The 17,744-nt window shown below is 32.2% G+C and overlaps 1 protein-coding gene across 1 annotated transcript in view; it reads left to right on the top strand.

Moving 5' to 3' along the window:
- The window catches only part of LOC127726059 (lysophospholipid acyltransferase 6-like), a 43,771-nt gene that overhangs the window by 15,838 nt on the left and 10,189 nt on the right, over positions 1-17,744 (top strand). The window contains exons 5-11 of the mRNA XM_052233399.1: positions 1,015-1,159; positions 3,585-3,620; positions 10,713-10,803; positions 13,277-13,378; positions 14,393-14,496; positions 15,892-16,092; positions 16,921-17,072. Of these exons, the coding sequence (XP_052089359.1) occupies positions 1,015-1,159; positions 3,585-3,620; positions 10,713-10,803; positions 13,277-13,378; positions 14,393-14,496; positions 15,892-16,092; positions 16,921-17,072 (831 nt within the window). The remainder of the gene's footprint in view (positions 1-1,014; positions 1,160-3,584; positions 3,621-10,712; positions 10,804-13,276; positions 13,379-14,392; positions 14,497-15,891; positions 16,093-16,920; positions 17,073-17,744) is intronic.

Raw genomic sequence — 17,744 nt, 5'->3', positions numbered from 1 at the left:
GTTTAGATAATATTTTTTCATTAGTAAAATTGAAAAAAATGAACTTTTTGCTTCTTTTAAGCAGCAAGGTTTATGCCTTTGATACAATCATTTAGCTGCATATTCTATTTTAGTTGAAAAAATGCTATAAAAATGGCTTTACATAATGAACTGATACTTTCTTAACAGATTTTTCCCAGCAGTGGGATTATTTTTTCTGTAAAATTCAAGGTTTCATCTTATAGATTATGTAATAAAATTCTACTGTTCGCGATCAAAATTTCACTGTTCGGGGGTGTTGAAATTAGTGGGGGTTATTAAAATAATGATACTTAAAGAAGTGATTTTTTGGAAGGTAATTAAGGTATGATACTTAAATAAGTGTTTTTCATGTCATTATCCTAGATTTAGTACAAGGTCATCACCTGGCATGACCCGGTCATCCTATCAACACAGATGTTGGTTCTGATAATTTTAGCAACATAATTAGTCCCTGGATCATTAGTATTCTATATTTAAAGCTACAATAAAATTAAATCACTTAGTTTAGTGATTAATTTGTACTACTTAAATAGGTGATTATTAAAGAAAGACAACTCTTACTTCCAACCTTTATGGACATAATGTTACTTGAATCAGTGATTTAGAAAATCACTCATTTAAGTAAGTCCCCTGACTGCAATAGGGATAAAAGGTTTTTTTGTTCTCATTTTGGCAATGTTCTCAAACTGTTGTTCACTGTCATATGATTATCTCACATGTAAGAGGCGATTGTTTACAATAATCCAAGAAACTTGTTCAGTTGCTAACATTAGTCTTTACAAATACGAAAATTTGAGACTGTTTTGTTAACTGTACTCACACAATTCAAAATGTTGTGTTGTTTTTGTTTACATATATGTTAAAGACTTGTGTAACAAGTTACAGTAACATAGTTAAAACTATGTGAGTTAACATTCATTCTGTTAACAATTATTGCATATATTTTTTACTATGCATCATCTAGGGTGATTAATGTCTTTTTCATAATTTCAGAGAATTACCTCAGCCTGTGACATTCTACAGTTATATATTTTGTTTTCATGGATTTATGATAGGACCTCTTGTCTTCTTCTCTGAGTATCGAGACTTTATAGATGGAACAAATTATGATAAGCCAAATCCATCCAAAGTTTCAAATGTAAGTATGTGTGGTAACAACAAAACATGAATTGAAATGTAGCAATATACAAATAAAATAAATGACTCTAATTAAGCCATTTCAAATTTACAAGTTTTAAGACCTCACTGGGATTTTGAGATGAATTACAGCAAAAGAGTGTTGTTCTTTTGAAGTTTATCAACTTCATTCAGGATTTTGTATCATGAATTTATATGCCTTATTACACTTAAACTTGCCTTAACAGTTCCCTAGATTCACATTCACATTCATTTGCCTCTAACATGTCTAACTCTCACTTTCAGACCCACCCATATTTGGCACCAAATAGTCATTTTAATGTTTTAACTACCAATTTGATCATGAGGAAAATAAATGTATTACTCAAAGTCAAGATGAGAATCAGAACCCGTTTGCAATCCAGATTTCCTATTCAGACTAGGAGGTGAATTAATGAATTCCTCCTGTTCAAATCCTTTCAGTTATCATTGAAAACTGTATCGCCCACATACCACTCCATGAATATTAGCATATTTCAAATGTTTTCTTCAAATAAACAATGCTGGATCCGCAATATTTGTCTCACCTGTGAAGAAAGTTGGGAAAGCGAGACATAGAGACGACGTCATCCTAGTTGTCAACAATTGTTAATTTTTCTGCTTAAGTTACTTAGGAACTACATTTTTGAACTACTTGTGATACAACGATGTTCCATAGGGTTTAATGTTTTTGACCCATCCTTCCGTCGGTCTGGTTGTCTGTCTGTCAGTCCCATTATTGCCATCTCAACTCCTCTGACACTGCACAACAGAATTTCATGAAACTTTGTAGATAGTTCGGACATATTATGTAGACAGGAAATTAAGATTTGATTTTTATTCTAGGAGTTGTGCCCCTTTGAACTTACAATTTTTGCCAAAATATACTACTGAAAGAGTTTGTCATTGCAACTCCTCTGTCACTACACAACAGAATTTCATGAAACTTTGTAGATAATAAGGACATAATAGGTAGATGTGCATATCCACAAGAAGTTTTTATCAGTTGACTTTTGTAGGAGTTATGAGTCTTTGAACTTAGGAATCTGGTGATATTTTGTTTGCCCAGTGACAATGTGGGTGCGGGTTTGTGAGCATGATCACAAAGTTTCTTTAATTTTTTCTGCTTAAGTTAGTTTGATAGGAACTACTTGTGATAGACCATTGATATTTAGTTTGAAGTTGCATTACTATCAGTACATACATGACATATCAGTTTGACGACTATTTCGAGGCCCTGGCCCCTGGGTCATGGTTTAGCGACTTTGAATTAATTAGCAATTTTCAATGTTAAGTTTTCTGCTTAAGTCAGTGTTTGATAGGAACTACTTGTGATTGATCAATGATATTTTCTATAAAATTGCAGTACTATCAGTACAAATCAGTTTGATGATTATTTCAAGGCCCTGCCCCTAGGTCTTGTTCAGCGACTTTGAATTGTTGCAATGTTGAAAATTGCTGTCCATCAGATTGTCTTTTTTCAAATTTTCTGCAGACAGGTGAGACATATCTCTGTGTCAACAGTTTATTTATTTCACTGCTTGCAAGAGCAAGAATTCTACGAATTGAAAACACTAAAACAATTTGCAGGGATCCCAGCCATAGGCGATATCGGAATCAGAAACGTTTCAGAACATTTTTTAAAAGGTCGCCTCTCATGAGCAGTCGCTTTTGGTGTTCCCGATAAGTGACCTCTAGAAGTCTTTAGTTGTTTTTATTTTGTTGGGGTGCTGCCAGATTCATATACCCTACATTTCTTTATGGTAGTATGCATATTTTTCTGTTTAAGGATTCAAACATATATTCATTTTTATTTGTGCATCAAGTTATTATGCAAGGTTGCAATAAAAAAAAAAAATTTCCAAAACATATCAAAAGATTTGATATTCATTGATATTAGCGATAAGAGAGTAAAATGAGAAGTAGGAAATTTGAATATGCACCAGCCATCCAGCTAAAAAAATAAATAAATATGAAAATAGAGCAGAAAAGCTGATAAAAATCTAATTGGATGGATATTTTTGTAAGTATAGAACCACTTTAATTAAACTTAAGACAATATGGCTATGAATGCTGGAAATTGCAGAATTTAACATAGGAAGTAAAAAGGCCATGATTTAGTGATTTTATTCATGTATAGTGAGTAATGTTTTAACCTTATGCAGAACTAGAAATGTTGATGTAATACAAATATGAATCCAGGTTGTATTAAACTCACAAGGAGATACATGTACCTAAAGAGCCTTAAAAGAGGTTGGAGACGTTTTAAATGATAAAGGGTAAATTCATGATTATGAGACAAGATAATAGAGTATAATCATGATAATATTATACCAAAGATGTGATTGGCCATATGCTTGTACTTTTGACATTCAATCAGTAACTAAAAGTTTTTTTTTTTTCTCCAGGGAACAAAAGATGATGTTGAGTCTCCATCTCCAAAGGTAAGGCATCTGGAATGAACATTGAAATACACGTACACTTCTCTCCATATTAACAAATGTAGAAGAATCTGTGAACTATACTGGTAGAAAGCAGGACATTTTTAATTGAAACCATAACAGAAACTTAGTTTTCAAATAAAAAGTAACGTACAAGGTCAAATAGATTTCTGTTATAAAGTCAAACTTTAGAAATGGACAGACATGACATGATTTACATGCCCACTCTTGTAGGGGTATGTCTAAGTGGAATAACCTCTAAAAATATTATTTACTTCATCTCAGAAAGATGAGATTGGATGTTTGAGTACTTTTGGATTCCAGGTTAGAGTATGCATCCATATTCATATAATCAGACCAATGTATATAGATATGGTGACTAGAAAGCATCCAGATAAAAAAGATCAACACAACATGTTTTTTATGCTTAAGGTGGATAAGGGGTCTTCATTAATATCCATAGAATTTTTTAATAATTTGTCAAAATGTAGTTCATATCATGCTTTTTTCAAAAATATAATAAAAAGTATGGGTCACCGGCCTTTTTTTCAAGCCACAGGTTGTGCAAAATTGTCATATTTTATATAGATTATGCATGGAAAACACAATTTTGTGTGATAAAAAGAAAACTACACCATAGAATTGTAAGATAAAATATGAGAAGATAGCTCTAATAATATGCTTTCAGACATGTCAGATAAGAAAAGAAAAAATGGGGTCACCAGACTTGTTTTCTTGCTACATAATAAAATAGGTAAATTCACAACACATTCTATTATAAAAGTTACTTTATCTGAGTTATCTCCCCTTATTTGGCAAAGTTGAAAAAATGAATCAAACAACAATATTCTGTTTTTTGTAAAACACAGCCGTAAATATGATAAAACACATAATTTTTATACGACCGCAAAAAAATTTTTGTGGTCGTATATTGGTATGACGTTGGCGTCATCGTCGTCCGAAGACACATTAGTTTTCGCACTCTAACTTTAGTGTAAGTGAATGGATCTCAATGAAATTTTACCATAAGGTTCAATTCCACAAAAAGAAGGTGGGGATTGATTTTGGGGGTTATGGTATCAACAGTTAAGGAATTAGAGGCCAAAAAGAGGCCAAAAATAAGCATTTTTGTAACTTCCATCATAACTTGTGTGTAAGTGTATGGATCTCTCTGACATTGTACCACAATGTTCCATATCACAAAGGGAATGCTGGGATTGATTTTGGGGGTAATTGCCTCCAAATTTTAGGAATAAGGGGCCAAAAAGGGGCAAAAAACAAGCATTTTTCTACTTTCATGACAATAACTTGTGTTCAAGTGTATGGATCTCTCTGAAATTGTACTGCAAGGTACCATACCACAAAGGGAAGGCTGGGATTGATTTTGGGGGTAATATACCCCACGCAAGAGTTGCGGAGGGTATAATGTTTTTGGTCCGTCCGTCTGTCCGTCCGTCAGTCCTGTTTCTTGTCATCTCAACTCCTCTCAAACCACACAACAGAATTTCACGAAACCTTTTTAGATAATAAGGACATACTATGTAGTTGTGCATATCGACAGGAAATTACGATTCAATTCTTTTTCTAGGAGTTACGCCCCTTTGAACTTATTTACTTTAATGTACTACAGCAACAGTTTGTCATCGCAACTCCTCTCAAACCACACAACAGAATTTCATGAAACCTTTTCAGATAATAAGGACATACTACGTAGATGTGCATATCGACAGGAAATTATGATTCAATTTTTTTTCCAGGAGTTACACCCCTTTGAACTTAATTGCCCAATATACTACTGCAACCTTTTGTCATCGCAACTCCTCTCAAACCACACAACAGAATTTCATGAAACCTTTTCAGATAATAAGGACATACTACGTATATGTGCATATCGACAGGAAATTACGATTCAATTTTTTTTCCAGGAGTTACACCCCTTTGAACTTATTTGCCCAATATACTACTGCAACCTTTTGTCATCACAACTCCTCTTAAACCACACAACAGAATTTCATGAAACCTTTTCAGATAATAAGGACATACTACGTAGATGTGCATATCGACAGGAAATTACGATTCAATTTTTTTTCCAGGAGTTACGCCCCTTTGAACTTATTTGCCCAATATACTACTGCAACCTTTTGTCATCACAACTCCTCTTAAACCACACAACAGAATTTCATGAAACTGTGTAGATGATAAGGACATACTATGTAGATGTGCATATTGACAGGAAATTATGATTCAAAATTCTGATACAATTTTTTTTTCTTACACTTATTTTATTTCTCCAATGACAATGTGGGGACTTGGGGTATGTGAGCGCGCTCACTAAGGTTCTTTAATTCCCTAAAAATTTTAGGAATTAGGGGCCAAAAAGGGGCCAAAAATAAGCATTTTTGTAACTTCCATCATAACTTGTGTGTAAGTGTATGGATCTCTCTGACATTGTACCACAAAGTTCCATATCACAAAGGGAATGCTGGGATTGATTTTGGGGGTAATTGCCCCCAAATTTTAGGAATAAGGGGCCAAAAAGGGGCAAAAAACAAGCATTTTTCTAGTTTCATGACAATAACTTGTGTGTAAGTGTATGAATCTTTATGAAATTGTACTGCAAAGTTCCATATCACAAAGGGAAAGCTGGAATTGAGTTTGGGGGTAATTGACCAAAAAGCTTAGGAATAAGGGGCTAAAAATAAGCATTTTTCTAGTTTCCAGACAATAACTTGCGTTCAAGTGTATGGATCTCTCTGAAATTGTACTGCAAGGTACCATACCACAAAGGGAAGGCTGGGATTGATTTTGGGGGTAATTCCCTAAAAATTTTAGGAATTAGGGGCCATAAAAGGGCAAAAAAACAAGCATTTTTCTAGTTTCAGGACAATAACTTGTGTGTAAGTGTATGGATCTTTATGAAATTGTACTGCAAGGTTCCATATAACAAAGGGAAAGCTGGGTTTGAGTTTGGGGGTAATTGCCCTAAACGTTTAGGAATTTGGGGCCAAAAAGGGTCAGAAAAACAAGCATTTTTCTAGTTTCCAGACAATAACTTGTGTTCAAGTGTATGGATCTCTCTGAAATTGTACTGCAAGGTACCATACCACAAAGGGAAGGCTGGGATTGAGTTTGGGGGTGATGAATCATAATGGGGTTCAAAAAATTTTGGGGGGGGATTTTATTTTCCTTTTTTTTTTTAAATTTTCCATTTTAAATTGGTTATTTCTGATTTATATATAAAAGCAAATAATAATGAAATGGTTTGAATAGGTAAATTAAAATTTTTTTAAGTTCTTAGACCACTTTCATTCTGTGTCAGAAACCTATGCTGTGTCAAATATTTAATCACAATCCAAATTCAGTGCTGTATCAAGCTGTAATGTTGTGTCCATACTTGCCCCAACTGTTCAGGGTTAGACCTCTGCGGTCGTATCAAGCTGCGCCCCAGCGGAGCATTTTATCTATATATTACACGAAAAGTCTTACACATGAATTACATACTATTCGAAATTTGCACATTTCATTTAAGATATAGACCGATTGTTATCTGCTATTTCAAAATCAAAGATGGAGGAAGACACACCAGCTACCTTAAGGGACTTTTGATAATGAAACAAGGCAAAATATAATGCATTGACATTTAATCGATATATGGGATACTTAAAGTATTAGGATCATTTAAACCTGTATGCAGATTCTTCTCAGTCAAGGTCATTGTCCAGGTAAACTAGGTTACTCTAGTTTACTTTCAAATGGGAAGGTTTTTGGATAAGGCTGTATAATTATTAAAGGGGGAGGCACATTAACTACAATTTGATTGGTGGTTGTATTTTTTTACAACAGTTTAAAATCCAATAGAAAAATATTTAAGGCAGAGAATATGTTATTGGGTGGCATTATAGATTTAATTGGGAATTTTTTTTGCATTTAAGTTGTTGAAATATATCTTGCAATGAAATAATGATATATATAAGTTCTAGAAGCATGCAATTTTTATGCCCCTGCCATACGTACTTCCCAAAATTAGTTTCTGTTCTCTAACTTTAGTTTGCCTCAACCAAATGTTATGAATCTTATACACAATGCTTATTATATGAAATATTATTACCATAAAACACAGATCAAGTTTGAATTTTGGTGCCGTCAATATTACCGTTCTCGAGTTATGTCCCTTTATAACATATGCAAGCAGGGGCATCTTCTGTGTCCCATGGACACATTCTCCATTTATTTGATTTTATATGAAATATCGCTAAATTACAAATACGTTGCCTTAATATGCAGTATCATTAGAATCCCTTTTAACTTTTGAGAAGAAAATGAGTTACTGTCCCATAAGTGATACGTCAGTTTATTTTGGAATTTTCATATTGTGTAAGTATTTAGTTTTAAGATTAGGTGTTCAAGTAGTATTAGACTATTGATATTTTGTTTTCTGTTGCATCTTCATTTTAGTTTTTAATCAGAATTTTAAGAGTTAATGATCATATAAGATTTCCATGTACATAAATGCACCCCAATTGACATGCAGTAATATGTCTATGAATGGGGCTGTGCTGACCATCAAAAAAATGTCAGTAGAAAAATTCCAAGCATCAGAATTTTTGTCAACCCCCACTTTCTTAGACTCCTTTATATTTTTTTTTATCTGTCCCAGATATATTGCCAGATGATTCTGAAATCCCAATTGATAAAATTGGTGAAACCCTGAGCAACCCTGTTTTTCTAAAAACTGATTTTTATTCTGCTGCAAAGCAGACGACATATCTTGGTGTCAACAGTTTTAATATAAACTAATCGGAGAAAGTGTTGTACCTTGACTGAAGATTACCAATGATTTTTGTATGCCCCCACCATAGCGGAGGGGGCATTAAGTTTAACCCTTGTCCGTCCGTCAGTATGTACGTCCCAAAGTTTGTTTCCGTTCTCTAACTTTAGTTTGCCTCAACCAAATGTTATGAAACTTATACACAATGCTTATGACCACAATATACAGATCAAGTTTGAATTTTGGTGCCGTCACTCTAGAGTTATGCCCTTCATAAATGGAAAAATTGTTAAATTTTTCTTCTATATTTTTCCAAATATCAAGTCATTTTTAAAATTGGAGTTATCTTCATTTGTCCATGATTATAGTTGAATCAACTACAATCAATGCTTTATACAATGCAATGTTTTATTTTGCCTTCCACTGATAATTTAAAGCAATTTTTACCCTTCATTTCTAAAAATATTTTAAAGTCTTCTTTGAAAATTGAAGTTATCTTTCTTTGTTTATAATGGTAGTTGAATCAACTACAACCAATGCTTTATACAATGCAATATTCAATTTTACTTCCTACTGATAAATTAAAGCAATCTTTACCGTTCAGTGCTTACAAGCACTTTGATTACCGTTCTAGGGTTATGCCCCTTTACAAAAGAAAAAAATGCTGAATTTTTCGTTTCCGTTCTCTTACTTGAGTTTGTCTTAACTAAATGTAATTTCTAAAAATATCAATGTCATTATTCAAGTAATTTTTAAAATTGGAGTTATCTTCCTTTGTCCATGATTATAGTTGAATCAACTACAATCAATGCTTTATACAATGCAATGTTTAATTTTGCCTTCCACTGATAAAACACAGATCAAGTTGAATTTGGGTAGTGTCACTTTAACCATTATTGAGTTATGCCTCTTTATAAATCGAAAGATTGCAAAATTTTTAGTTTCCATTCTGTAACTTAAGTTTGCCCCAACTAAACATTATGAAACCTATACACAATATTCATTACCTCAAAACTAAGATAATGTTCAATTTTTATACGCCCGTTTACGGGACGTATTATGGTATACCGTTGTCCGTCTGTCCGTCCGTCGTCAACATGACGGACATTAACTCAAAAATGCTTTAACCAATTTGCCTAAAACTTTTGTGAATTGTTTATATCTATTGACATGAGCTCTCTTTCATTTTTTATAAATTTTAGATGATACGTTTCCGAGTTATGGGGTTTTATTCATTAAAAAAAGGGGGATATTCCAGTTTTAGGACAATAACTCAAGAATGCTTTCACCAACTTGCAAGAAACTTTGATGAATTGTTGATATCTATTGATGTAAGCTCCCTTTAGAATTTAATAAATTTTAGATTTTACGTTTCCAAGTTACGGGGTTTTATTCATAAAAAAAAGGTGATTTTCCAGTTTTCGGACAATAATTCCAAAAATGCTTTCAGCAGTTCTCATGAAACTTTGATGAATTGTTGATATCTATTGATGTAAGCTCCCTTTAGAATTTTATAAATTTTAGATTTTACATTTCTGAGTTATGGGGTTTTATTCATTAAAAAAGGGGGGATTTATCAGTTTTCAGACAATAACTCAAAAATGCTTTCAGCAATTCTTATGAAACTTTGGTGAATTGTTTATATCTATTGATGTAAACTCCCTTTAGAATTTTATAAATTTTATTTGTTTATAGTCTGACAACAGATTTACTAAGTATTGCGCAACAGCATAGTGTATTGCACAACAGCAAGAAATCTTGAATTGAATATAAATTCAATTCATATAACCAATTTCAAGTTCTTTGACTACATTTATTCAGAAACCTATAATATGTCAAATAGTTAATTACAATCCAAATTCAGACCTGTATCAAGCTTGAATATTGTGTCCATTTTTGCCCCAACTGTTCAGGGTTGGACCTCTGCGGGCGTATCCAGCTGCGCTCAGAGAAGCAGTTTATTTTGTTTCTGTTCTCTAACTTTAGTTTGCCTCAACCAAATGTTATGAAACTTATACACAATGCTTATTACTACATAATACAGATTAAGTACGAAATTTGGTGGCGTCACTTTTACCATTCTTGAGTTATGTCCCTTTATAAACATAAAAATTGCTGAATTTTTCGTTTAAGTTAGCCTCAACCAAATGTTATGAGACTTACACACAATGCTTATTACCACAAAACTCAGATCAAGTTCAAATTTGGGTAGCGTCACTTTTACTGTTCTTCAGTTATGTCCCTTTATAACTATATGATATGCAAGCGGGGGCATCATCTGTGTCCACATGTGGACACAATCCACATTTATTTATTTTATTTTGAAGGATGCTGTGATTAAGAAGTGTATACAAGCTGCTATTTTCAGTGTTCTAATGGTTGTGACGCCAAAGATTGTACCTTATGACTACATGTTTAGTAAGTTATACATGCTAAGATTACTTGATCATATCTGATTGAGGGAGACAGTATGGTATGTGTATGCATGGTATATTGTCTGAGTTAAAATGGTTGGCATAATAAATACCTGTATCAATTATTGCAGAACCATAAATCTCCAATTGTTTTTATTTGTCACCCGTGCGACGCGTTGCAGGGGACATAGAAATACTGGTGTCCGTCCATGCATGCGTCTTTCCGTCCAGTCTTGTTAGCGCTCTCAGGTGTACAATTCTTGCCACATTTTTATAAAACTTAGATCATAGGTTTATAACAGCAATGTCTCGGACAAGTGAGTGCCAATAAATTATTTCTAAAAGAGTTATGCCCCTTGGAAATATTAATTATATTGGAAATTGCATTTAATTTGCTCTCAAGCCTTCATTTCTCTAAGATATTTGTAAAAAGTTTTAATGAACAAAAAAAAGTTTTTATGCCCCCGCCATAGCGGTGGGGGCATTAAGTTTTACCCTTGTCCGTCTGTATGTACGTACGTACGTCCCAAAATTGGTTTCCGTTCTCTAACTTAAGTTTGCCTCAACCAAATGTTATGGAATTTATACACAATGCTTATTACCACAAACAACAGATCAAGTTTGAATTTTGGTGGCATCACTTAAACCGTTTTAGAGTTATGCCCCTTTATAAATGGAAAAATTGCAAAATATTTAGTTTCCATTCTCTAACTTAAGTTTGCCTCAACCAAATGTTATGAAACTTATACACAATGCTTATTACTACAAAACACAGATCAAGTATGAATTTTGGTGGCGTCACTTACACCGTTCTAGAGTTATGCCCCTTTATAAATGGAAAAATTGCAAAATATTTAGTTTCCGTTCTCTAACTTAAGTTTGCCTCAACTAAATGTTATGAAACTTATACACAATGCTTATTACCACAAAACACAGATCAAGTCTGAATTTTGGTGGCATCACTTAAACCGTTATAGAGTTATGCCCCTTTATAAATGGAAAAATTGCAAAATATTTAGTTTCCGTTCTCTAACTTAAGTTTGCCTCAACCAAATGTTATGAAACTTAAACACAATGCTTATTACCACAAAACACAGATCAAGTTTGAATTTTGGTGGCATCACTTAAACCGTTATAGAGTTATGCCCCTTTATAAATGGAAAAATTGCAAAATATTTAGTTTCCTTTCTCCAACTTAAATTTGCCTCAACCAAATGTTATGAGACTTCCACACAATGCTTATTACCACAAAACTTAGATCAAGTTCAAATTTGGGTAGCGTCACTTTTACCGTTCTTCAGTTATGTCCCTTTATAACTATATGCTATGCAAGCGGGGGCATCATCTATCCACATTTTTTTTTAATTATTGCCCTTGGATATATAAAATATGTGCAACATGGGGAACTATCTTCTTTTATTATATTTTACTTTACTGAATGCAAAATTGCCATTGGACTTAAAGTGAAGAAAGTTCTATCAATCAAATGCAAAGTTTGGCAAATAGTATAAAAATAAAATTTTACTGAGTTTTTGTCATTTTATTTGCATTAACTTTGTGCAGCCTGCAAAACTATGGATCACTTCTTGTGTCCTTTTGAAATCCCTCTTTTGGATGACATGACGTGATCATAAGTCTGTAATCAGCCAGTCCAACCTTGTTAGAACACTGATAATAGCTGGTTTATTTATGTCTGGGTTTCAGTCACAAGCTTTATGTGTGTCATCAGAAAAAGTGAAGCCCATCCCTCTAAATACATAGTTCATAGTACAAATTTCAATCTTGCATGAAACAATAAAAGAAGTCCTTAACTTATTGCTTAAGATTATTCTATAAATCTCTGAAAAGTATTGAATGAGAGACTTAAAACCAAAATTGATACTATAAAGGTATGGAGATGTGGCATGATTCCCAATATGCCACTATCCGTAAAGTCCAAATGATGAAGATGTGAACAAATGCATGTCACAACAACTTAAGGATAAGTCTTTGAAACAAAAAGGAATTTCTCTTATCATATTGGTCTTGAAAATCATTTTCAAACTGCTTTTACAGGTTGACAATTAAAAATGCCTCTTAATTTGGTGGAGTAAAAATTATTACAGAATAAAATTTGTTGTTCAAATAAGTCCAGAAGGTCAAGGATTCAATTGATCACAGAATGAAAAATAAACAAGAGCGAAAGAACCAAAAAAAAATCATACTAATTTATCAACAAGTACAAACAAGAACAAAACTTTGTGTTCAATTTTTATAGGAGAAACAAGTTTATGCTTGCGCCTAACTTGCGGAAGTCTTTACATTTCATTATGAATTGTAAAGAGGTAGGAATTGCTTAAGCTGGTATACGATCTGTGACTGTTTATCATAGAAATTATATATAGTCAACGCATGTTGACAAACAGAACAATTACAGTATAAATATTATTTTTAGAACTTATGTTATAACTAATACTGATTTTTGTGTTTATTTTCAGCTGATGAATATCTATATGAGTCTACATTTATATATCGTATGCTTTATATGTTAGTATCTGTGACTATGATTAGAAGTAAATACTACACAGCTTTCTTATTAAGTGAGTATATACAAAACTAAAGGGAAATAAGGTGTTGTTCACAGAAATCATATTATAAGGCCATGATGAATCATAATACATATCCATCCTTTTCATAAGTGTTATGCACTTGATCTAGAGGCTCCAGAGTAATTTGACCATTTCAACTCATTGACTTACTTGAAGATCATTTATTGCTGATCATAAGTGTTGTTTACAGTTTTTGTTTATTATAGCTATAGTTCACTCTTCTTATTTAAACAATCTTTTCCCTCTCTTTCATGGGGAATAAAGAAATAGATCTTAATTTATCTTTCCATTATATGAATAATTAAGAATGATTGTAATGGACAGTAATTTATCTTTGTAAGTAGGAACAGCTTATATTTTGAGCTAAAAAATGACATCAGAAAAAATATAATCATATATAATATGAGTTGAAAATTTAACAATGTTCCTATGTAGGATATTGTTCCATCTTATATGGTATTTTATATGATTTACAAATACATCAATGTGATTGTCTATAATCACTGTGATATATACATGGGCTATACTCATGAATGAAAGCATGAGGTTCCAAGAAAGATGAAATTGAAAGAATAGAATAGCAAATGTTTGGGTTGAGAATTATCAGGATTAAAAACAATTTTTCTAGAGATTATTGATGTGTTAACTGGACCACTGACTCACAAACTAAAAATATATAACTCCGCAGTTTGTGAGTTAATCACCCCAGTTTATACATCAATAACCTCTAGAAAAATTATATTAAAATTTTGATTATATATTAATATCTTACATATGGCATTGTCACATTGATCAGTTCTGGTTGAATATACAGAAAGAGATTTTATAGTGAAATACCCATATTCACCAGCACTCACTTATGACATTGTAACATTTTATATGACATTGTAATATTGTTGATATGACATTGTAACATTTTATGACATTGTAATATAGTTTATATGACATTGTAATATATTTTATATGACATTGTAATATATTTTATATGACATTGTAACATTTTAGGTGAAGCAGTAAATAATGTTGCAGGGTTAGGATTTAATGGTTATGACAGTAATGGTGAACTAAAATGGGATTTACTAAATAATGTTAATATATGGACATTAGAGGTAGGAATATTGTACAAGTTACACCTAAAACCCTTCATTTGTTAATCAATTCTATCATTGGTCAGTATTGAAATCAATATTACTGAAGTTGAACAGTTACTTTGCTTCAGTGAGCTATATTTTAGATTTGCTGAAGTTCCACTTGAGAAAACTTAATTTCAACATCTTTATATTTATTGTTTGCTGGTGTTTAACCCCACTTTCATGACCTTGACTTGTATCATAGCAAAAGAGAACCACTACAGTTCTTGACAGTTTTTGTCTAGCCTGCAACATTTTGTTGCTGAAGTGGGACATAGCAATCCTACATTCAGTCGTCTGCAGCAATGTCATCATTTACGTTAAGTCTAGGGTTAAAAAAAATTTAAGCATAAATAACTTTGTCAGACTTCTTGGAATTGTAAAACTTAGACAGCAGCTTTTATATGATCAAAAGACATTTCCAGAGCAAAAACGTTTTTTCCGTATTTAACTGATACAGTCTGGGACTCAAGTGTTTTTAGACATCGGTAACTTTGTCAAAACTTCATTGAATTTTATTTAACTTCCCAGAAGATTCATTGATTGATGTTTGCTTTAACTTACTTTAGTAAAAAAGGCTATATTGTGGCGATTATGATTAAAAGATTTCTCCTGCAAATTAGATTAAATTTTTTGGTAAATGGAATTTTTGATTTTTTCTGTATTTTATTGATAAATGCACTCAGATTTTGGCAGTGAACATCACACTTTTATACGGACAGCAGCAATAAGACTCAGTGTTCCTTTGTTATCCTGCAAGTATATCTTTCAGAAGTGCTGTGAGGATACAGACAACTATTGGGCTAAGCTCTTACTACTTGCATGAACATACTATTGATTGACAGGTCAAACACATGCCAATGGTTGAACTGCACGCTATTAACAACAGCTGTACTGACTCAGGCAATGGAATGCTTTTCTCAAAATGATTTATTTCAACTCTATGCCAAAATAAAGAATTTTTGATTATCAAATAATTTCCTTAAAGAACATGAAGAAGTTATATTTATCTTTAGAAAAATAACCAGTGTAAACTGAGCAACTGTCTTATCCAACAAAAACATATTCATTCTAGAAGGAGTTGGTTTGGACAGGTTTCACTGTACAATAATTAGTGAAATGATTGAATTTATCATTGTAAATCTGTAATGAGTCAGTATGAATTTATAATTTAATAATTTAAAAAGTAATAGTACAATTATGTATTGGTACAGCTTTTTGACATTAGAAAACATGACAGCAATAATGAATAATTTTTTAGTTTTAAAACCTTGGCAATTCTAATCTTTGGAAATAAGAAAGTTGAGGTAACTCGTGTCAAAAGATATTTTAGCGTTAGCAAGTGCTTAGGAAATACTTCTCTCTCTGTTTCAGACTTGCACTAGTATGAAAGTGAATATAGATAGTTGGAATATAAGAACAGCCTTATGGTTACGTCGCTGTGTCTATGATAGAGTACCTAGGAAGTATGGCGTATGGCCTGTATTTCTAGTTACTTCTCTGTGGCATGGTTTTTATCCAGGATATTACATCACATTTTTGTCTGCAGCATTTGTCATAACAGCAGGGAGACTAGTAAGTTTTATAGATTTGAATAGAGAGAAATACATCTTAAACATTTTGTTGAGTGACCATGTCAGACCAAAGGTCTTATGGAAGTTACGTTTGTTCATTGGCTATTTTAATATATTACATTTGAAAAAAAAAACATGGTATGAAGGGTGGGAATCAGAAATTGGATACCAATCAATAGAAGCAAGATAAATATTTCTCTTATTTTCTTCTGAATATTAGTTTTCTGCACCAAGCTATAATTGGCTTTTTGTGTTCTCTGTCATTTGATGTAGATGAACCTCTTAATAAGCTTTGTCCTTTAATCACCAAGAATTGCCACAATTTCTGTGAATCGGCAATTTTTGCAATTATTTAATATTTTGAAACTTACAACAGGATAGCAACAAATAATTTGCATTTTAAATTTGATTATTATTATGTGTATGCCGAATTTCCTGAAATATGCAATAATAAGTTATCTCACATTTTGTTCAATGATCAACAAGCACAATAATAAATGCCTGCAAAAATTTCTGAACTTACAGTAGTCACAATTTTGAAGACAGGGTCTTATTGTTATTAAAAAGAAGGTTCAATTCAATTTTCATTCATAGCTTGGCATTATGGTATAAAGTGAATAGGAATTGAAATTAGATTTAAACAATGGTATATGAATCATTATTTAAGTATGACAGGACAATTGTTGCCTCATTAAAGAGTTCCTCTAAGCCTGGTTCTCTAGATAAAGATTTTTAGTTTCTGAAATATCTGGGCCATGATGAAGGTTATACTAGAAAACATATATTTTATGCATCTAATTCAGAATTAAGCTAATTTTTTTTTTCACAGATCAGAAGAAATATACGACCAAAATTTCAAACAGATGAGACATTAAAACAGATTTATGAAGTGATAACATTCATAGGAACCAGATTTGCTAATGTTTATCTATGTGCTCCACACTGTTTATTAGAGTTTATGCCAAATCTTAGATTATACTGGTAGGTAAATTACGTTTCATTGAATGTCATGTGTAGTTTCTATCTATGATGATCTTGAGTGGATATACATGAAATTATTCAGTGACTTGTAATAGGAAATTACCGTAGCACCAGTATTGCTGTTCTTTATATTTATAGACAAGGAGCCTGGTCTGAAACAATGAGTAAGCAACAAAATTAAAGTCCATCTCCTGTGTCGTTTTAGTGATTTGATAACTAATATGTATGATTTCAAAGCTTTATTTCAAAGACAATGTACAGACATACTGTCATTGACAAATGCTAATTGTGTAGAAAATTGCAGGTTATCAAGTTCTCCTGTTAGTTTTTATTTTTTTTTTCTTCAGAAAAAAGTTCCTTGATCAATAGCTAGGTTTAAAAGTTAGCTATTGTTGTTGGTCATTACACAACATAGAAAAATTGGTATTTGATATATCAATATTACACTAATGAGAATCCTTGCTTCTGATAGGCACATGTACATACATGATACTTATTTAGCATAAAAAAAACTTTTAAAAGATACTTTAAAAAAAAATTCTAAAAAAAACAGAAACATTCTTTGAGCACTGTATTTGGTATCTTACTTTTTACTTAATTAGAACATATAGTTGTTAAATTGCAAATCAGGAATTTGAATCAGAAGCTAATTTTATAAAAAAAAATCTCACC

The sequence above is a fragment of the Mytilus californianus genome, unplaced genomic scaffold (assembly GCF_021869535.1).
Source record: "Mytilus californianus isolate M0D057914Y unplaced genomic scaffold, xbMytCali1.0.p SCAF_16, whole genome shotgun sequence".
NCBI classification, from domain to species: Eukaryota; Metazoa; Mollusca; class Bivalvia; order Mytilida; family Mytilidae; genus Mytilus; species Mytilus californianus.
The sequence above is the reverse complement of the archived record's forward strand: the minus strand, read 5'-3'. Positions and strand labels throughout refer to the sequence as shown.